At 42.0% G+C, this 22,424-nt stretch overlaps 1 protein-coding gene across 3 annotated transcripts in view; it reads left to right on the forward strand.

The window, feature by feature from the left end:
- Positions 1–22,424, forward strand: part of Brca1 (BRCA1 DNA repair associated) — a 76,006-nt gene that overhangs the window by 21,205 nt on the left and 32,377 nt on the right. For 2 of the 3 annotated variants that reach the window (XM_052756257.1, XM_052756258.1), the window contains exons 6-12: positions 70–158; positions 6,848–6,984; positions 8,210–8,312; positions 9,599–9,644; positions 11,511–11,587; positions 12,806–16,138; positions 17,106–17,182. In XM_052756257.1, the coding sequence (XP_052612217.1) occupies positions 70–158; positions 6,848–6,984; positions 8,210–8,312; positions 9,599–9,644; positions 11,511–11,587; positions 12,806–16,138; positions 17,106–17,182 (3,862 nt within the window). Of the gene's footprint in view, positions 1–69; positions 159–6,847; positions 6,985–8,209; positions 8,313–9,598; positions 9,645–11,510; positions 11,588–12,805; positions 16,139–17,105; positions 17,183–19,226; positions 21,574–22,424 lie in introns of those variants that run through there. The other variant, XM_052756259.1, reaches the window with a different exon arrangement.

Raw genomic sequence — 22,424 nt, forward strand, 5'->3', positions numbered from 1 at the left:
ATATGTCTTTATGTTAGTGTGCTTAAAATTAATATTCATGTATGTGCTTCTCAAAAAAATTAATTTCAGGAGCCTGCAAGGAAGTACAAGGTTTGGTCAACTTGTTGAAGAGCTGCTGAAAATGACTGATGCTTTTGAGCTTGACACAGGAATGCAGTGTAAGTGCCGCATGGCCCCAGAGGCAATTCTCAAGGGGCTGGCTGGAAAACTTGAGAAGTTTTTCAAGCTGTTTTATGTGAATAGCTAATAAGACTTCAGTCTGATTAAAAGTTAAATCTGTGCCTGGAATTATGTTTTATTTATTGCAGGGAGCATGGGTTGGGGCAGGTGTGTCTGTATTTGTGTGGAGCCCAGAGGTCATCTTCAAGCATTGTTCCTCAGGAGCCATCCCCATCAGTTTTTGAGACAAGGTTTCTCACTGGTACATGGTGCTTGCCAATTAGGCTGGGCTGACTGGCCAGGGAACCCCAGGGATCCCTTGTGTGCCTTCCCTGGGTCCAGCTTTTTGTTCTAGAGATTTCAGCTGTGATGTTAAGTCATTGGTATGAGATTTCTCCAACTTCTTTATGTGAGCATTAGTGCTATGAATTTTCCTCTTAGCACTGCTTTAATAGTGTCCCATAAGTTTGGGTATGTTGTACTTTCATTTTCATTGAATCCTAGGAAATCTTTAATTTCTTTATTTCTTCCTTGACCCATTGGTGCTTCAGGTGGGCATTATTCAGTTTCCATGAGATTGTAGGCTTTCTATAGTTTTTGTTGTTGTTGAACTCTAACTTTAAAGCATGGTGGTCCGATACGATACAGGAGGTAATTTCAATGTTTTTGTATCTGTTGAGATTTGCTTTGTGACCAAGCATGTGGTCAATTTTTGAGAAGTTCCACGGGGTGCTGAGAAGAAGGTATATTCTTTTGTGTTAGGGTAGAATGTTCTGTAGATATCTATTAAGTCCATTTGAGCCATAACATCTGTTAGGTCCTTTATTTCTCTGTTAAGTTTCAGTCTGGTAGAGCTGTCCTTTGAGAGTGGTTGTTGAAATCTCCCACTACTAGTGTGTGATTTAAGCTTTCGTAATGTTTCTTTTACAAATGTGGGTGCCTTTGTATTTGGGGCATAAATGTTCAGTATTGAGACTTCATCTTGGTGGATTTTCCCTGTAATAAATATGTAATGTCCTTCCCGATCTCTTTCAGTTGATTTTAGTTTGAAGTCTATTTTATTAGATATTAGAGAGCTACACCAGCTTGCTTCTTAAGTCCATTTGATTGGAAAGCCTTTTCCCAGCCTTTTACTCTGAGGTAATGTCTGTCTTTGAAGTTGAGGTGAGTTTCTTGTATGCAGCAGAAGGATGGATCCTGTTTTCTTATCCATTCTGTTAGCCTGTGTCTTTTTATAGGTGAGTTGAGACCATTGATATTGATGGATATTAATGACCAGTGATTGTTAATTCCTGTTATTTTTTTGGTGGTAGTGTTGTGTTTCCATTCTTTGGTATTTGTTCGTACGGGATTATCTATTGCCTGAGTTTTCATGGGTGTGTTTAATTTCCTTAGGTTGGATTTTTCCTTCTATTGCTTTCTGTAGGGCCGGATTTGTGGATAGGTATTGTTTAAATCTGGTTTTATCGTGGAATATTTTGTTTACTCCATCTATGGTGATTGAGAGTTTTGCTGGGTATAATAGTCTGGGTTGGCATCCGTTCTTTTTTTTTTTTTTTAAAGATTTATTTATTTATTTATTATGTATAGGGTTCTGTGTGCATATACACCTGCAGGCTAGAAGAGGGCACCAGATTTCATTACAGATGGTTGTGAGCCACTATGTGGTTGCTGAGAATTGAACTCAGGGCCTCTGGAAGAGCAGCCAATGTTCTTAACCGCTGAGCCATCTCTCCAGCCCGGCATCCGTTGTTCTTAGTGTCTGCATAACGTTTGTCCAGGACCTTCTAGCTTTCATAGTCTCTATTGAGAAGTCTGGTGTTATTTTGATGGGTCTGCCTTAATATGTTACTTGGCCTTTTTCCTTTGCAGCTCTTAATATTTTTTCTTTGTTCTGTATATTTAGTGTTTTGGTTATTATGTGGCGAGGATTTTTTTTTTTTTTTTTTTTTTTGGATCCAGCCTATTTGGTATTCTGTAAGCTTCTTGTATCTTCATAGGTATTTCTTTCTTTAGGTTAGGATAGTTTTCTTCTATGATTTTGTTGAATAAATTTTCTATGCCTTTGAGTTGGTATTCTTCTCCTTCTTCTATCTTCTATTATTCTTAGGTTTGGTCTTTTCATGGTGTCCCAAATTTCTTGGACGTTTTATGTTACGACTTTTTTGGCTTTAGTGTTTTCTTTGACTGATGAATCTATTTTCTCTATTGTGTTTTCGACATCAGAGATTCCCTGTTCCATCTCTTGCGTTTGGTTGGTTATGTTTGAGTCTGTAGTTCCTGTTCGTTTAGTCAGATTTTCTATTTCCAGCATTCCCTCAGTTTGTGTCTTCTTTATTGTCTCGGTTTCAATTTTCAAATCTTGAACTGTTTCCTTCATCTGTTTAATTACTTTTTCTTGGCTTTTTTTGATTTCTTCCTATTTTTTGTTTGTTTTTTCTTCCGTTTCTTTAAGGGAATTTTTTATTTCCTCTTTTTTTTTTTTTTTTTTTTTTTTTTGGTTTTTCGAGACAGGGTTTCTCTGTGTAGCTTTGCGCCTTTCCTGGATCTCGCACTGTAGACCAGGCTGGCCTCAAACTCACAGAGATCCGCCTGGCTCTGCCTCCCGAGTGCTGGGATTAAAGGCGTGCGCCACCACCGCCCGGCCAAAATTCTTTTTTTTTTTTTTAGTTTTTCGAGACAGGGTTTCTCTGTGTAGCTTTGCGCCTTTTCCTGGAACTCACTTGGTAGCCCAGGCTGGCCTCGAACTCACAGAGATCCACCTGGCTCTGCCTCCCGAGTGCTGGGATTAAAGGCGTGCGCCACCACCGCCCTTTTATTTCCTCTTTAAGGGAGTTTTTATTTCCTCTTTAAGGGCCTCTCTCATTTTCTTAAAGTCATTTTTAGGATTGATTTCTTCTGCATTGGTATGCTCAGGTCTTGCAGGTATAGAATCACTAGATTCTGATGGTGTCATATAGGTCTTTATGTTGTTGCCTGTATTTTTGCACTGGCGTCTACTCATCTCTTCCTCTGCTCAATGCAGGCCATGTCTGTGTCTGAAGGTGCCTCTCTTGTTCTAATTGATAGTCTTGGTCCACTAGGAGTTCTTGGTTAAATCAGTGCTGTTGGGCTTTGTTTTTCCGGGAGCAGCTTAGTCCAACCAGTGTTAGTGGGTTCTGTCTCAGGGAGCTTCAGTGGTTGTTGGTGTCCCATGGGATGGTTTTCTTGGTGAGGGAGCAGGGAAAGAGGCCACTGTCTAGTCCCTGGGGCTCCAATGGCTGTTCCCAGTTGGTGTAGGGTGGACTTATGACTCCAGTGGTTGTCGGGTTTGCAGGAGCTCGGTTTTTTTGTTTTTTGTTTTTTTGGGTTTTTTTTTTTTTTTTTTTTTTTTTTTTTTTTGGCGAGGGAGCAGGGAAATGTAGCTGCCTGGTCCCTGGGGCTTCAATGGCTGGGCCTAGGGGCTAGCGACCTAGTCTGCTGGTCCAGAGATGGGGCCTTACCTGTTCCCAGTCGGTGTAGGGTGGGCTTATGAGGCTGGTGATCTGGTTCGGTGCCTGGACGGCTCCTTCTCTAGCGTTCTTGGGTCTCGTTTTGCTCGCTCGCCAACTCCCCAGCTGATTGTGTTTCCTCAGACTACAGGCTGCCTGCTTCTGAAACCTCTCCCAAATGGATCTCAGCTGAGCAGGTTGATCAGTAGGGCAATCTCACCAACACCTCCAAGTTGTTGGGCTTCGCAGGATCAGCAGCTGGGCCCCGGGTCGGCCTCGGGCAGAGTGCTCCGTCTGTTCTGGTTGTGTCCCACGGAGACTGTTCCTTCCCCTGAGTGCTGGGATTAAAGGCATAGGCCACCACACCACACCCAGTCTTAAGATGTATATTTTAATTGTCTGTGTGTTCAGGGGTGTGTGTGTGTATGTGATTTATTTTCATCTTTTTTAGTTATGTGTATATGCCTGTAGTGGGTTTTTGTGTAGAATGAGTCTTAAAAGGTCTTATTAATAAAAACAAACCCGGAGCTAGGTATTGGGGTGAACGCCGAAAAATCAGAGAAACAGAACAAGCCACAGCTAACCTCACCTCGCCAGTTCCTCAGCTGATCTTGTTTCCTCCAACTGGAAGCCTTTGTGTCCTCATCTGAACTGCTGCTAAAAGCCTGAAAGCTTAATCGGGTCCAGCTTTTTATGTGAGTGCTGAGAATCAAGCTCAAGTCCTCATCAGTGCAGCAAGTGCTACTGAGCTCTTTCCCCAGCCTCTTTAATCTCTATATATTTTAAAATTAAATTTTATTTCATGTATATGGGAGTTTTGCCTGCATGTATGTGCTGGCTACTTTTATGTCAACTTGACATAAGCTAGAGTCATCTAAGAGAAGGGAACCTCAATTGAGAAAATATTTCCATAAAATTGGGCTGTAAGCAAGCCTATAGGACATTTCCTTAATTGGTAACTGATGTAGGAGGGTCCAGCACACTGTGAGTGAGTCACCCCTGAGCTGGTGATCCTGGGTTCTACAAGAAAGCAAGCTGAGCCAGCCATGATGAGCAAGCCAGTTAGCAGCACTCCCTGTGGCCTCTGCATCAGCTCTGGATTCCTGCCCTGCTTGAGGTCCTGCCCTCACTGCTTTTGATGGCGATGTGTGTCAGTGGACCATGTGTGTGTGTGCTGCCGGCAGACTCCAGGAGGAGCTGGACCCCCATCCCCTGGAATTTGTTATGATGGGTTTGAGCCACCATGTGGATGCTGGGGATCAAACCTGGATCCTCTGGAATAGCAGCCAGTGCTCATATAACTACTGAGCCTTCTCTGTAGCCCTAAATTTTTTTAAGTTACATTTGTTTGTGTGTATGGAGGGGTGTGGTTCAGGCATGCCACAGTATGTATGTGCAAATCAAGAAAGCTTTTGGGAGTTACTTGTATCCTTCCCCTATGTGGGTCGCGGGGATTGAGCTCAGATCTTCAGGGTTGGTGCTAACTGCCTTTACTCAATGGCCTTAATTTTTAAAGTTTTTATTATTTGTAGTAGTATGTTTGAATGCAGACATGCATTCCCTAGGGCACACATTTGGAGATCAGAGGACAACTTTAGGGTTAATTTTTCTCCTACCTTTACATGGTGTTAAACCTGACAATTGTGAGGAGGAGAAAGACCAAATCCACAACTGGCTAATTAAAGCAAGCTTTATTTAATACTGTCCAGGACTGTGGACACTGGCCTGGGCCAGGTCCATATACGAGATTCCCAGACAGTGGCGCTGAATTAGGTTAGTTGGGTGTTTATAAAGGCAGAACCCACAAGGCTATCTATCCTGCCTTCGTCCAATGGGCAAGCACACATCCTGGCACACTTCCTGCCTACATGCCTCCTACCTACATGTGATCAAGCACATCCTGTGCATTTGGGGCAAACAACCTTGTTTACTGAAGTGAAAACCCGTGGCTTGCTATCTTACATGAACAACAGCCCCCAGCATTCCAGGAAGTTATTTGTCCTTGGGCAAGTAGGACTTACAGGTTAACACATGGGTTGGGGTCAAACTCGGGTCATAAGGCTTTACACAAGCATTTGTACCTGCTGAGCCATCTGCCAGCCTGTGTCTTAAACCACTCCTATCGGTCTCACGTCTTAGTCTTCGTTCCTAAAATGTATTTTATTTCTTTTTTGTTTGTTTGTTTGTTTTGGTTTTGGTTTTGGTTTTTTGAGACAGGGTTTCTCTGTGTAGCTTTGCGCCTTTCCTGGATCTCACTCTGTAGCCCAGGCTGGCCTCAAACTCACAGAGATCCACCTGCCTCTGCCTCCGGAGAGCTGGGATCAAAGGCATGTGCCACCACCGCCCGGTTAAAATGTATATCTTAATGTCTCTGAAATTGGAGCGTTTTATCAATTATATGCCATTGCTTAACGTTTCCTTTCTTAGTGGTACAAACTAAGTACCACGTAGTGGTGCATTGTTACTCCTTAAATTAAGAGAAATAACGATAAACTTGTTAATGGGCAAATTTATTAATTTTTAGGTGTGTGTGGGGAATAAAAATAACTTGGATAGTCTCTAAATTTCTAAACTGGACTTTAAAATTTTTTTTTAGGTAATCAAAGCAGCAGATATGGCTCAACAGTTAAGGATGCTTAACTCTTCTTACAGAGGACCTAGGTTCAGATTTCATCAATGACAGCAGGTGGCTTACAACTCTAGGGGACCCAGTGCTCTCTGACTTCTTCAGGCACCTACACCCACAAGCTTCATGAATTCATGCATGCATACACACATACACATAAACTGAAAAATACATTAGAAATTAAAGGTAGACAGACATGCTGACATACACCTTAAATCTTAGCACTCAGAAGGCAGAGGCAGGTGGATCTCTGAGATCAAATTCCAGACAAAATGAGGCCTAGACAGAACCTGCCTCAAACAAACAAACAAACAAAAAACAACACAATTAAATGTATCCGTAATGAATTACTCTTTTTTGTTTGGTTTTTCAAGACAGGGTTTCTCTGTGTAGTCTTGACTGTCCTGGAACTCAGAGAGCCTCCTGTGTCTGCCGCTCCCGTGCTGGGATCAAGGGCGTGCGCTGCCACCTCCACCAGGCTGGTTTGGTGGTTGTTGTTTGCGTTATCCTCATACAGCAGGGAGCAGTCTGGGTATTTAATGAAGATTAATATCTTTTCCTCTAACTAAAACATGTTCTTTATGTTTTAAAGTCGCAAACAGTTACAGTTTTTCAAAAATGAAAAATTCTTCTGAACCTTTGAATGAGGAGGCTTCTATCATCCAGAGTGTAGGCTACCGAGACCGTGCCAAAAGACTTCGACAGACTGAATCTGGAAATGCTACCTTGGTAAAGCTGTTTTCCGTTTTTTCTGGCATCTGTTTATTAAGTGTTAGCATTGTGAATGAGTGGATTTATTTGAAAACTTAGGAAAGAGAGGATGATGGTAAACAAGTGGCTGGACAAGTGTTCTAATAAGGAAGAGTTACAGACTGAGAAGTTCGGGGTACCTGTTGGGATCAAGAGACACCGTATAGACCCTCCCGTTTTATAACTTCATCAGCTCTGGTGCTTGGATGAAACAGATACAGTATCACTGATCTTTTGGAAGCATTTGAAAATTACTTCCACTTGACCACTGTAATTACCAAAGAAAATGTAATGACGTCTTCTGTACATCCATATGTGCTGGATGGCAGAGATCACAGAATACACCTTACTAAGTGTTCCTAGGAATGCTGGGGTTTTAAAAATGTTTTTATTTAAATAGTCTAGATTTGTTTATTTATTTATTTATTTATTTATTGGTGTTTTTGGGACAGGGTTTCTCTGTCTCTGGTCGTAGCCCTGGCTGGTCTCGAACTCACAGAGATCCGCCTACCTCTACTTCCAGAGTGCTGGGATTAAAGGTGAGTGCCATCACTGCCCAGCTAGATTTATTTTCCATCTTTAATTAATGTGTGTGGCTGTGTGAAGTTTATACATATGAATGCAGGTGCTTTGGGTCCTCTGCAAGAGCAGCCTGTGTTCTTAACCAATGAGCCATCTCTCTAGTAACCTGTTTTATTTTTTAAATCAGTATATAATGTGTTTGAGAACACTATGACATTTTCTTTCCCTTTTTTTTGGTTTTTCGAGACAGGGTTTCTCTGTGTAGCTTTGCGCCTTTCCTGGATCTCGCTCTATAGACCAGGCTGGCCTCGAACTCACAGAGATCCACCTGCCTCTGCCTCCCGAGTGCTTGGATTAAAGGCATGTGCCACCACCCGCCCGGCCACTATGACATTTTCAAACAAAGTGTGTTTTCATGGTTCTTTCCCTTGACTCCCAACCTTGCTACCTCTGTTCCTCCTTCATAGCCTCTCCCTCAGACTCTTCCTTTTATCATTTATCCCTTTTGAAAATATATTTTATGTTGCCAGTCTTATCAGATATGATTGGAAATACAGACTATCAGCTTCAAATTTCTCTATATTAATAATTAGGAAATACTCATGATTATAATTAGTTAGAAAAATAAAGCAAAAAAAATTTTCAAAATGTAAAACTTAAAGCATTCTTTACTGTTCAACAGAAGGACAGTCTCAGTGTCCAGCTGTCTAACCTTGGAATTGTGAGATCAATGAAGAAAACTCAGCAGACACTGCCTCGAAATAAATCTGTGTACATTGAATTAGGTAAGGGTCTTGCATTTTATTAAGTTCAAAATAATAATTGCTAGATTGTTTGGCTTATAGTTCTATCAAAAATCTTGGTTGTGATTTATATATGTTGTGTGGAGTTTTGGTAAATGAAAGTAAAATAATTTTATGGGCTCTATCATGAATTATCAATTATGTAAGTTACACTTCACACCTTGAAGAATCTTACTTTGTAAAACAAAAGGGAAGATGTTGGTTACGAACATAATTGAATTTTGGAAAAATGTAAAGTTATAATAAAGAAGAACATGGTTAGTTGCCATAGCATTTAGAGGGATCCAAGACAAACTGTACAAGCCCTGGACTCAATCCTCAGCTGGCCAAAAAGACAAAAGAAGTGAGCTTGGAGTTCCAAGAGGTCTCTTTACTATTTCTCTACACTTTGTGAGGGGGCCAGATCTGTCCTCCTAGCATTTGAGAGGCTGAACCAGAAGGATCCTGAGTTTGAAGACAGACTGGGATACTAGAGAATCCTATCTCAGAAATAAATCAGTAATCAAATTGGGAAGAATGGCTTTATTTTGAGTTCCCTGCACTACCATGGATCTCCATAATATTTATTGGATTTCTTTGAAATTAACTTTTATGTCTTCTAGTCATAATAAATCTATCAACAATGGTGTTGTTTTTTTGTAAAAATATTCCTGGGTGGTGATGAGATGGCTCAGTTGGTAAAGGCTCTTGCCACCAAGCTTGATAACCTAAATTCAGTCCCTAGACTCTACATAGTGGAAGGAGAGAACCAACTCTGATAAAGTTGTCCTCTAACATCTATACTATGTGTTAATAAAAGTAGTGCAAATCATGTCAGTTAATATTTAGGAGCACTTAACTGTATTTTAGGTGCTGTTGTATTTTTTTGTATACCTCATCTAAGATGCCAGTCCTGAGGTGGTTACTAATTTTACAGATGAGAAAATTAAGTCAGAGAGGTTAAGAATTTGGAGGTAGGGCTGGCAGTGGTAGTACACACCTTTAATCCCAGCACAGGCAGAGACAGGCAGATCTGTGAGTTCAAAGAAACCCTGTCTCAAAAAAAAAAAAAGGCATTTGGACATAGGGAGGTGGCTTTGGAGCCCATGCGTTGTGCCACTTCTCTGCATTGCCACATAACGGATCATGTTTATGTAATGTAACATGTTAATTATTTATATAAAATATACATTGTAAGTATTTCTGAATGAACCACTCCTTTGCAAGGAGCATTTTTTTAACCCTTTTAATTAAAAACCTTGAGTGATTTTTGGGTTTTGTTTTTTAAGAGTCTGATTCTTCTGAAGAGACAATTAAGAGGCCAGATGATTGCAGGTAAGTCACAAAGAGCCTTTTCATATCCAGTTAATATTGAGGGTCTTAGATTTAGGTCATGGTATTAGAAGAAACCTTAAGGATCATTTAGTTTCATCTGTCTATTTTATTTCCTGGGGAACATTTTTTGTTTGTTGTACATTTTTCTAATGCCAAAGGAGTTTTAGATAACAGTAGAAGTCAGCACATACTTGTTACCATCTGATGGTTATTCTTTGAGTTTCTCATATGTGGTAGTAATTATGGCTGATGAAATTACTAAAGCATCTATTTTGTTTGTTTGTTTATTTGGGGGCAAGATCTACGTAGCCCTGGCTGTCCTGAACTCACAGAGATCTATCTGCCGCCTCCTGAGTGATTAAAGGCATATACCACCACAGCTGGCCCAAAGAGCTTAATTTTATTTATAATCATCCAGTTTCCTTTCTTAAGATCTATGATCACTGGTTATTATCAGTAAATTTTTGTTTATAAATTACTTCTACCTAACCTTAAAATTGGAGGGGGTTGAAGCTAGAAGTATGGTTCAGTGCTAGAGGTTTTTTGGTTTTTTTGTTTTTTAATGCTGAACTGGGCTTGGTGGCATATGCCTTTAATCCCAGAACTCTTTTTTTGTTTGTTTGTTTTTTGTTTTTGTTTTTGTTTTTCGAGACAGGGTTTCTTCTTTGTGTAGCTCTAGAGCCTGTCCTGGAACTTGCACTGTAGACTAGACTGGCCTCAAACTCACAGAGATCTGCCTGCCTCTGCCTCCCAAGTGCTGGAATTAAAGGCATGTGCCACCACCATCCAGCTAATCCAGAACTCTTGTGAGGCAGAGGCAGGTGGATCTCTGTGAGTTTAAAGCCAGCCTGGTCTAGAGAGAGACCTTGTCTCAAAAAAAAAAAAAAAAAATTATGTGTGTGGGTATATTACCTGAACTTATGTTTGTGTGCCACATTTGTGCCTAGTGCCTGAAGAGGCTGGAAGAGTGAGTCCATTTCCCTGGAACTGGGATTACAGAAGTCTATGAGCCATTCTGTGGGTGCTAGGGATCGAACCTGGGTACTCTGGAAGCTCAACCAGTGCTCTTAACACTGAACCATTTCTTAGCAGGACGTTCCTTTAGTCCCAGCAGCACTCAGGAGGCAGAGACTGGCAGATCTCTGAGTTCAAGGCCAACCTGGTCTACAAAGTGAGTTCCAGGACAGCCAGGGCTACACAGAGAAACCCTGTCTGGAAACACAAAACAACAACAACAACAAAAAACCACTGAACCATTTCTTTATTACTCTAGGGTGTTGGAACATCCACTGGAGGGTGTGCTCAATCTCATCTTACAAGGGACCCTACACTCCTGAAGGAAACTAGCTCTCTCTCCCTCAGAATCTATGGACTGTCCATAGCTCCTTGGTTAGAGGCGTGGGCTTGTGAACCCCTCTTCTTTCTATGCTACAATGTTGACAGGCTTTGTACAGATGTTTGTGCAGATGGTGTGCAAACAGCCACAGTTGTGTCAGTTCCTGAGTGCAGTGGTCCTGCCATGCCCAGAAGACACTGTTTTGCTCTGCTCTTTCCAACCTCTGGCTCTTAGAATCTTTCTACCCCCTGTTCCCCAATGGTTCCTGAGCGTGCAAGTGTGTTCTTATTGCATATCCAGAAAGCAGTGTTGTACACTCGTCTGATCTTTGTGACTATTCTCAGTCTTTGACCATTCCATTTTTACTGGAAGGCACTTAAAAGGAGAGCAGATTTCAAAAGGTGAGCCAGTCTGCTCAGCTGTTAGGACCCTATCTAGAGGAGCTAAAATATTTGATCTTGCTCATTTGACAGGTTTGTGAGCATTCAAGTAGAATTTCTCATTAGGGGTTCTGTCTTTCCCTCCTTTAGTGTGAGAGACCAGGAATTGTTACAAATGACCCCTCAGGAAGCCGGAGATGAAGCCAGTTTGGATTCTGCAGAAAAGGGTAATGTCAAACCTTCCCAACTTAATGACACTAAAGAGAATGGGTAGATGAGTTCTGTAATTAAATTAATCTGAAGACCAGGTTCCAAATTTATTTATAATTTATAATTCACATTTATAATTCACAACATCGCTAAAGAATTGAAGTACCATTTTTTTCTCAGTTGCCATTGTGAGATAGTGAGTGGCACTAGACTGCTGTGATTATAGTAATAGTGAGTGTAGCTGCATGCTGCCACTTTACTTTTGCTTTTAAAGACAGTTCTACTATGTAACCCAGAGTAGTCTAACCATCCTTTTGTTGAAGCCACCCAAGTGCTGAGGTTATAGTCATATACCACCAGCCCTTGCTGTCCTTTCCTCTTGGTTGATATATTTCATTCTTGCTACCTGATTTTTGCTTCTTTTTGTTTTGACTGATTTAGAAACAAGTGTATTATGGCTCAGGCTGGCCTTGAACTATCAGCATTTTTTTTGCCTTAACCTTCTCAGTGATGGAATACCACACCTAGCTGTCAGCTAGTTTTTAAAAGTGGAGCATATGAGTCTGCAAACAGAACAGAAAAGTTAAGGTCTGTTGATCAAATAATCTGCTTTTTGTTCAATCTTAAGAGACTAGGGGAATAGATGATGTGATCGAATTATCCTGTTTAGGAAAATATTAGACTCTACATAATGGGGTTACACGAAAGAATATGAGCTAGATCTTTAGTATACTTGTAGTTTATGATGTTAGCTCCTCTAAAGCCAGTGGAACCTGGGTGATGGCAGTACACACCTTTGATCCCAGCACTCGGGAGGCAGAGGCAGGAGGATCTCTGTGAGTTCAAGGCCAGCCTGGTCTACATAGTGAGTTTCTGGACAGCTACACAGAGAAACCCTATTTCAGAAAACAAACAAACAAACAAAAAGCCAGTGGATTGGGGCTGGAGAGATGGCTCAGCAGTTAAGAGAATTTGTTGCTCTTAAGGAAGACCTGGGTTTGGTTCCCAGCACCAAAAGGGATCTGAAATCTTCTTCTGTCTTCTGTGAGCACCAGGCATGCCTGTGGTGCATATACGTACATGCCAGCAAAACATTTATACACTTAAAACTTTCTTTAATGTAAAATTTTGAAAAGTATGATTAGTGGATTGATTTCTACTCCCAAGTTGTATTAAGAATGTATTTTCTCATGATAATTCCATTTTTAAGTACCTTGTTATTTTGTATATTTCAGATACTTGTGAGTTTTCTGAGGACGTAACAGATATTGAACAGCATCAATGCAGTAATAAAGATTTGAACCCCATTGAGAATCATGCAACTGAAAGGCATCCAGAACAATGTCAGGGTATTTCTGTTTCAGACTTACATGTGGAGCCATGTGGCACGGATATTCATGCCAGCTCATTACAGCAGGAGAACAGCAGTTTATTACTCGCTGAAGACAGAATGAATGTAGAAAAGGCTGAATTCTGTAATAAAGGCAAACAGTCTGGCTTAGCAAGGAGCCAACAGAACAGATGGGCTGAGAGTAAAGAAACATGTAATGATAGGCAGATTCCCAGCACTGAGAAAAAGGTAGATCTGGATGCTGAGTCCCTCTCTAGGAGGAAGAAATGGAATAATCAGGAAAGTCTGTGCCCTGAGAATCCTAGAGCTACCCAAGATATTCCTTGGATAACACTAAATAGCAGCATTCAAAAAGTTAACGACTGGTTCTCCAAGACCGGTGGAACGTTAACTCCTGACGGCACTGCTGACAGGAGGCAGGAGGCAAATGCTGAAGCAGCTGCTGTGTTCGAAGTTTCAAATGGAGTAGATGGATGTTCCGGTTCTTTAAAGGAAATAGACTTGGTGGCCTCTGATCCCCATAATGCTTTAATGTGTAAGAGTGAAAGAGACTTCTCCAAACCGGTAGAGAATGATATCAAAGATAAAATATTTGGGAAGACATATCAGAGAAAGGGAAGCCTCCCTCACTTGAACCATGTAACTGAAATTCTAGGCACATATACTACAGAACCACAGATAACACAAGCGAACCCCTTCACAAATAAATTAAAACGTAAAAGGAGAACTACATGCCTTCAGCCTGAGGATTTTATCAAGAAAGAAGATTTAACAGTTATTCCAAAGACTCCTGAAAATACAAATCAGGGAACAGACCAAATGGAGCCGAATGGCCAAGTGGTGGGTATTACCAGAAATGGTCATGAGAATGAGACAAAAGGCAGTAATCTTCAGCAGGAGAGAAATGCTAATCCAGTAAGATCACTGGGAAAAGAGTCTGTTTTCACAACTAAAGCCAAAGCTATAAGCAACAGTGTAAGTGATTTGGAGCGAGAATTAAACATCCGCAATTCAAAAGCTCCGAAGAAAAATAGGCTGAGGAGGAAATCTTCCACCAAATGTGTTCTTGCACTTGAACCAGTCAGTGAGAATCCCAGCCCACCTGCTTGTACCGAATTTCAAATTGATAGTTGTAGTAGCAGTGAAGAAACAAAGAAAAACAATCCCGACCAAACGCCAGTCAGGCATATTAGAAAGCCTCAACTCACAGTGGACACGGAACCTGCAGCAGATGCCAAGAAGAATAATGAGCCAAATGAACAAATAAAGAAGAGAAGGGCCAGTGATGCTTTCCCAGAAGAGAAATTAACTAACATACCTGGTTTATTAAATAACTGTCCACGTTCTAATGAACCTCAAGGGCCTGTCAGTCCTAGCCCTCAGAGAAAAGAAGTAGAGAAACTTGAACTAAGCCAAAGGTCTGACAGTTCCAAAGACCTGAAGGATCTGGTGCTGGATGGAGAGCAAGGTTTGCCCACCGAGAGATCTGAGGAGAGCACCAGTGTGTCATTGGTCCCTGACACTGACGATGACATGCAGAACAGTGTGTCATTGCTGGAAGCTAACACTGCCAGATATGCAAAAACAGGAGCAAGTCAGTGTATGACTCAGTTTGTAGCAAGTGAAAACCCCAAGGAACTGGTCCACAGTTCTAAAGATGCTGGAAGTAGCACCGAGTGCTTCAGGCATCCACTGGGACACGGACTTAGCCACATTCAGGAGACAGAAATGGAAGAGAGTGAACTTGATACTCAGTATTTACAGAATACATTTCAAGTTCCAAAGCGTCAGTCATTTACTTTATTTTCCAAACCAAGAGATCCCCAAAAGGAGTGTGTAACAACCTGTGCTTCCTCCGTGTCCTTAAGGGAAGTGAGTGCAAAAGTGACTTCTGAAGGTGAACAAAAAGAAGAAAATCGGGGACATGAAGAGTCTGAAATCAGTTGTGGACAGGCAGTGACTGCCACAGTGAGCGTACCTCTCCTTCATCAGGAAGGTAAGCCTGGCACCGATCCAGTGCGTGCTGGAGTGTCCAGGCTTTGTCTGTCATCTCAGTACAGAAGCAATGAGAACAATCTCAGCACTGCGGGTGACCCCAGAATTCCACAAAACTCACGTCTTCAACAATCAGTTTCTCCCGTCATGTCCTCTATGAAGACTGACCATAGTAAAACTCTGTCAGAGGGACAATTTGAGAAACATACATTGTCAACTGAAAAGGCCATGGGAAATGAGACGGTTGTTCAAAGTAACATACACACAATTGGCCAAATCCACAGGAAAAGTGCTTGTCAAGAAGCCAGCTCGGGCAGTATTAATGAAGTATGTTCCAGTGGCGAAAACTTCCAAGGACAACTAGGCAGAAGCGGAGGGACTAAGTTAAACACTGTGCTTCCGTTAGGTCTTATGCAATCTGGAATCTGTAAGCGAAGTTTTCCTGTGAGTGAGTATAAAAATCTTGAAATAAAAAAGCAGGAAGGTAAGACTGTTGGTGCAGACTTCTCTCCGTGTCTGTTCTCAGATAAGCTCGAACAACCTATGGTGAGTGGTAATGTTTTTCAGGTTTGTTCTGAGACACCTGATGACCTGTTGGATGATGTTGAAATACAGGAAAACACTAGCTTCGGTGAAGGTGATATCCTGGAGAAGTCTGCTGTTTTTAATGGAAGTGTCCAGAGAAGAGAGCTGAGTAGGAGCCCTAGCCCTTTAACCCATGCATCGCTGATTCGGAGTCTCCGTAGAGGGTCTAGGAAATTAGAGTACTCAGAAGAGAGTGAATGTGAGGATGAAGATCTTCCCAGCTTCCAGCACTTGCTTGGCAGAGTAAGCAATACACCTGACCTTACCAGACAGAGCAATGTTGGGACACAGCGTCTGTCCGAGAAGGCAGCAGGGACCCAGGCGCCGTGGAAGTGCACCATCAGGGATGACAGTAACGAGGTGATCTTGGTAGAGGATTCTCAGGAACATCCCCTTGGTGAGGACCCAAAATGCTCTGGCAGCATGTTCTCCTCACAGCACAGTGCCGTACGAGATTCTGCTGCAAACGCAAGCTCCCAGGACCCCTTGTTTAACTCTCCCTCCAAACAGATGAGTCACCAGTCTGAGAACGAGCAGCTTTTCCTAAGTGACAAGGAGTTGATTTCAGATGAGGAAATGGGAGCTTGCCCAGAAGAAGACAGTGATCAAGAAGAGGATATTATAATCCCAGATTCAGGTAGTGGTGGTGGTGTTTGTGTGCGTCAGTCTACAGAAGTGAGCCGAGTGGTTACGCCTTTTGAGGATACACGAGTTTCCAAGTGCAGTCACATTAGCTGCTCCTTAAACTTGAAAGATGTTCTTCCCACAGTTCTTTTCCTTAAGTCAAAAGTCTGTCCTGGACCTGGAGAGATGGGTGGTTAAGAACAGGCACTCTTTGGTCGTGGTGGAGGGCCTGGGGAGATGGCTCAGCTCTTATAAGCACTGGCTGCTTCTCCCAGAGGACCCGAGCTCAATTCCCAGCTCCCACATGGCAGCTCAGAGTTTTCTGTCATTTCCATTCCAGGGGATTCAGCACCCTCGTATAGATATACATGCAGACAAAACACCAAAATATAAATAAATACATAAAAAGGGAAAAAAGAATAGGTACTCTGTTGCAATAAATCTAAGTTTGGTTCCCAGCATCCACCTCAGGTGACTAACTACCTGTAACTCTAGCTCCAGGGGGGGATCTAATGCCTCTGGCTTCCACAGGTACCTGCTGTGTTCACATATAAGTAACCCACACAGACACACAACATACACATAATTAAAAATCATAGAAATAAAATCTTTTTTTTTTAATGACTTCATGCAGCCAGAATGTCTGATAGGATGAACTTGAATGGCTTAATTGCTTCTAGTTTTTATTGTAGAATTTTTCTGATTTGTTTGTGTTTTTTTAAGACATGATCTCTCTATGTAGCCCTGGCTGGCTTGGAGCAGAGATCTGCCTGCCTTTGCTTCCCCAAATCTGGGATTAAATGCATTCCTCACCACACCCAACCTGTTGTAGGAATTCTGCCAGGAAATGAGCATCCTGAATTTGGTCATTTGTGTGACGTGAAAGTGAGACAAGTGCTGTGAAAAGGACGCGCAGTCAGACACTGCGGGCTGCAGAGCTCATGCGCTGCTCCACACGACTGGCTTCCCTGTCGTTTCAGGTGAAGCGGCTTCTGGGTATGAGAGTGAAACCAACCTTTCTGAAGATGGCTCCCAGAGTGAGATTTTAACCACTCAGGTAAGAAGCATTCGCAAGTTGGTGGTGTCCTTTGTATATGGTGGTATGAACCCTACATCTTATGCCTGCTAATGCCATCCCTGGATTAATGGCCTAACAGTTGTGCGTGATGCCTTGTAAACGCAAATGGGATTTTCTTTTTTAGAATTCCCTGGTGGAACTCGATACCTTTAATAGCTTTGATACCGTCTGACTCACTATAAAACACCGAATACTAACTTTAAGATTCCCCTCAACCCCCAGACAGGGTTTCTCGGTGTCGCCCTGACTGTCCTGGAACTCACTCTGTAGACCAGGCTGGCCTTGAACTCACAGCGATCCGCCTGCCTCTGCTGGGATTAAAAGCGTTCACCACTACCACCTGACTGAATAAGCTAGATCTTTAAAACCTACTTGCCCCATAGCAAAATTATATGAAAGCATTATTGTGTCAAAGGGGATATATTTATTCTCAGAACCAAATTGAAATGTACAGTACTGCCTTTCCACTGGAGACCATCTTACCTTTCACTGTGTTGTGGATATTTCCTTTTATTTTTGTCTTTTATAGTCTAGTTGCTTGTTGGTGATATGTCATCTTTTCCTCATTAGAGAAGAACGTACGTGGTATTAATTCCTGAACCTGGTAAGAGACTGGTGACTGGCAATGTTTGTAAGGGACAGCAGTTTTCTTAAATCTGTAGCATTCGGTTGTGTGAATGCTTTTGTCCCTGAGGCAGGACAGTCTCTCCGGAAGAGCATTATCTTTCTCACAGCCAGAACCTGGTGCTGTCACCTAGTTTTCCTTTTGTAAAAGTGACACCAAAATTTTCCAAAATACTATCCCAACCTTGGATTCATCTAAGTCTCTCTTTCCTGTGTTTATCTCTCACTAGCTGGGCCACTTCCTAGGGTTCCTCTGTGTCCCTGCACGGGTCCGATGCAGAGTACACAGCGGTTCTGGCATGAGACTGGTCAGAGGTCCCTGTACCTGACTGTATGGTTTCACTTGATTTGCTTATCTTCCTTGAATTGTGATCGTATATGGGTGTGTCTGCCACCAGGGTAAATGTGTGGAGGTCAGGTGATACCTTATGGAAGCTGTTCTGGGGATCAAATCAGGTCCTCACGTGTGGTGGCAGGTGCTTTTATGCTCTGGGCCACCTCACTGGTCCATCTGGTACACTGTTAAGATGGAGTTTTTTGGAACCTTTTGAATCATCCTGATGTAGCTTTGGCTCTCCTGAAGCATAAATGTGCTTTTAGCTGCCAGCATAGGAGTTATTTTTCTTCTCTTCCTAAAAAGTACTAAATTAAGTGAAACTGGGAATTCATAGTATTCCTAAAGTCATTCTTGTTGTCATCAAAAAAAGGAGCCAGGCATGGTAACACATCCCATTAGTCCCAGTACTCCAGAGGCAGAGGCAGGTGAATCTCTGTGAGTTCCAGGACATCCTGGTTTGTGTTGTGAGCTCCAGGCTAGCTAGGGCTGCAAAGTGAGGCCCTGTCTCAAAAAACAAACAAACAAACAAACAATCAAATAAATAAATAAATATTAAGTAATATTCTATATACTAATATTGTGATTTACCATTTATCGTGTAATTAAAATATGACAGTGACTTTTTTATCTTATTCTATTAATTGTGCTAGGAATTGTGTATTCTAGGCTAGCACTATACGATGGAGCTACCTCCCCAACCTCGATGACTATATTGGGAGTCAGGGGTGTTTTTATTTGTTAAGACAGCATCTTACTTCGTTATATCTAAGGCTGGCTTTGAACTTGAGGTCCTTCTGCCTCTGCATCTTGAATGCTGGAATTACAGGAGTTCACCATCACGTCTGGCGTCTTTTTAGTTACTGTATAGCTTTCTATTGTTTGAGTGTATAATGATTGATTTGCCCCTTTGCTGCCTATTAAGGTCTGGGCTAACAGGCACCATTGCTATTAGGCACAGCATTCTAATAGACATCCTGATTGCTAGATACCACATCTTGATGATTTTTGGTGTATGATACATAGTGTCCTACTATTCTTTTTTTTTTTTTTTTTTTTTTTTTTTTGGTTTTTCGAGACAGGGTTTCTCTGTGTAGCTTTGTGCCTTTTCCTGGAACTCACTTGGTAGTCCAGGCTGGCCTCGAACTCAGAGAGATCCGCCTGGCTCTGCCTCCCGAGTGCTGGGATTAAAGGCGTGCGCCACCACCGCCCGGCCTACTATTCTTTAGAAGGATTAAGCCAGCCTGTGCTTCTAGCTTCTGTAGTATTTGGAGTTCCCACTTTCCTGTACCTCTGCCAACACTAGGTGGTGTCCAGTTTTTAAGTCTTTCAAACTCTTGGCATTGCTGTGAAGATGACAAGGAGAGAGGACTTGGCTCCTACAGACCGTTCTCTGTTCAGAGTAAATCCTAGGCCTGAAGCCTGTGGGAGTTGGGAGGAAACCATTGAGGCAACTGTCCATTGTGTGCCTTGTTTATCACTCAAATTCTCTACTTTTGCAAGATTGCCATAGTGATCAGAAAGATTAAAAGACTTTAGAGGTCTTCTCTCTATGTTCAATTCCTCTGATCCTTTCTGGATGTAGATCTGGGGCTCTATCAATATGTCTGTCACCTAATTCTGTCCCTTGGCTGTTTGTTTTTTAGGTTCCAGCTTTTTATTCCGTCTGTCTTAGACATACTGCATTGTATTTGACATTCAATAAACTACTTCGTTGTTTCTTGTATCTCTGATCTTATTCCCAGAAATATGTTTAAAGTGTTTTTATCAAGTATCTATTCAAAACAGGTAACTTTAATCTGGACTAGTACAAACAAGCAAAATGACTGAAATGGGACCTTTCCCCTCTGTTTATATAGAGCTGAGGAGTAATAGATGATAGATGATACCTAATCTGGTATCATTAATATACCTTTTTGATGCTTATTGTGTGCATGTGTATGCATATTCCACGGCAGGCAGGTGAAAATGTAAGATTGTAAGACCCACCATGTGGGTCCCAGGGATGGAACTCAAGTCATTAGGCTTGGTGGCAGGTACCTCTACCCACTGAGCCATCTTGCCAGCCTTCCTACCCCCAGAGACTAATTCATCCATTTATTCATTTCTGCATTATATCTTTGCTAAGAACTTACTCTCTGCTAGATAGTTGCACACCTTGTATACCCATAACCTTGGCATTCCCGGCCCGAGGAAAGCTTAGGAAGGAGAATCTCAAGTTTCAAGTTAGCGTGAGATACATAGGCCTGTCTTAAAAACAAAACAATAAACAAGGGAAGAAGATTCCTCTCATCCAGGAAGTTGTGTGTTCCCCTGAGAATACTGATGCATTGGCAGCCTGAGTCAAGTCGTGAGGCATACTGTTGACCTGATAGACAGTTGGTGGGGACGCCCAGTGAAGACTTCTAAGCTGGGCTTTGAAAGATGAGAAGAGTTTACCAAGTGGGAAAAGAGGGGCGGCAGCAACTGAGGCAAAGAGAAGCATGGAAGGCCTGGGCATCACTGACTACTCCTGTGTCTCTAGAAAACTAGGCTTGTGGAAATACTCAAAGGAAATGACAGATAAGACCAAGGTGTGGGGTGAACTTCTGAATGGTATGTTTAGGAATTTGGACTTTGTCCTCAGGGCAGTAAAGACTAACAATTCTTTAATGTTCAAAAATACTAACTTATTACCTGAGCTGTATTCTGCCACTTACGGCCCTTTTGGACAAAAGAGACTTGATAAACATGGCTTTTAGGAAACTTTGGCAGTGTCGTGGCCATATTAAAGTGTGAGAGTAGCATTGTGGGAATAGAACTGAAGAAGAGCACATTAAAGAGGTAGTTCAGAATTTGAATCAGTAGACTTGGTAACCTGCCTGGCTTTGTCCTCCCTCCTGCAGCTGAGCAATTACCTGTAGTGGAATTTGTCTAAGTTACACATTTATTCCTACAGGGACACCCAAAAGCAGGGCCCTGCAACCATGCTCCGATTGCCTTTCCCCTGATTTTCTGGTGTTTAATGGCCGCCTGGAGGTTAGATGGGATGGTTGTGGGTGCTGATTAATTCAGCTTTTAAAGCATTGGTCTGATGTCTGTGTAGGGCCTTGGCTAGGGCTAGATCAGTGATGTCAGTACTAACAGGCACCACGTGGTGGCATTGGCGTCACTGCAGATGTTGGCAGCAATACAGTCTCGGAGAGAGTAGCAGTGGGAACCTTTGTAAAGCTAGAAATACAGTTTTGTTTTGTCTTTTGGTCATAAAACCCTCCTGAGAACTATGAATTTAGTGTAGCTGTAGGAAGAAAATGGCTTGTTTTTAATGAAGAGCAAAGTCTTTTTCAAGGATCAGAAGAAAGGAACAGAAGGTGAAACAGATTCCATCTTTCTCGAAGCTGAAAAAACAGCATCAACATTCCTTCTAAAAGTGGTGAAGAAACATATATTTTGGAAAATTCCTTTTATGCCTATATTCTTTGCTTGTTAAATCCTTAGACTTGCTAAATTGTTTGTGACAGGGTCTCACTGTAGCCCTGGCTAGCCTGAAACTCCATATGTAGACCAGGCTGTTGGGAGGGCTGGGGAGCAGTGGCCACATGGGGCAAGAAAAAATAGTAGCTGTTGTTACAAGCTTTCTAGACTGTCATAGGAAATTATTCAACACTTCATCCATTTAAAAAGTAAATACACTTGGAGCTGAGTACAGCGTCATGCACCTCTGCTCTCAGCTACAAATATTTTAAAAATAATAAAAAATACATCAGGGGCTCGAAAGATGGCTCAGCAATTAAGAGCACTTGCTGCTCTTATGGAAGACCTGGGTTCAGTTCCCAGCACCCATATGATGGCTTACAACTCTTATTCTAGTGGATACATTGCCTTCTTGTGACCTCTGAGCGGTCCAGACATACATGTGCAGACAAAACATCTGTACACAGTTTTGTTTTTGAGACAGGATTTCTCTGTGTAGCCCTGGCTATCCTGGAACTCTCTGTAGACCAGGCTGGCCTCGAACTCACAGACATCCACCTGCCTCTGCCTTTCGAGTGCTGGGATTAAAGGTGTGTGACACCACTGACTGACCATTAAAGAATTTATGTAAAAAATAAATCACATTTCTTTGTGAACTAACTGTACAGTATCAAATCTGTGAAGCATAGCTTATGCAAGGTGTTAACAGATTCTTGCAAATTTTAAGCCTAAAGTACTGTTACTGTTTTTTGGTTTTCTCTTTTCTTTCATCTTTAAAAGAAAATATTGAGCTACAATGAAGCAAGTCTA

The sequence above is a fragment of the Peromyscus californicus genome, unplaced genomic scaffold (genome assembly GCF_007827085.1).
Source record: "Peromyscus californicus insignis strain IS unplaced genomic scaffold, ASM782708v3 Scaffold_3__1_contigs__length_106647218, whole genome shotgun sequence".
NCBI classification, from domain to species: domain Eukaryota; kingdom Metazoa; phylum Chordata; class Mammalia; order Rodentia; family Cricetidae; genus Peromyscus; species Peromyscus californicus.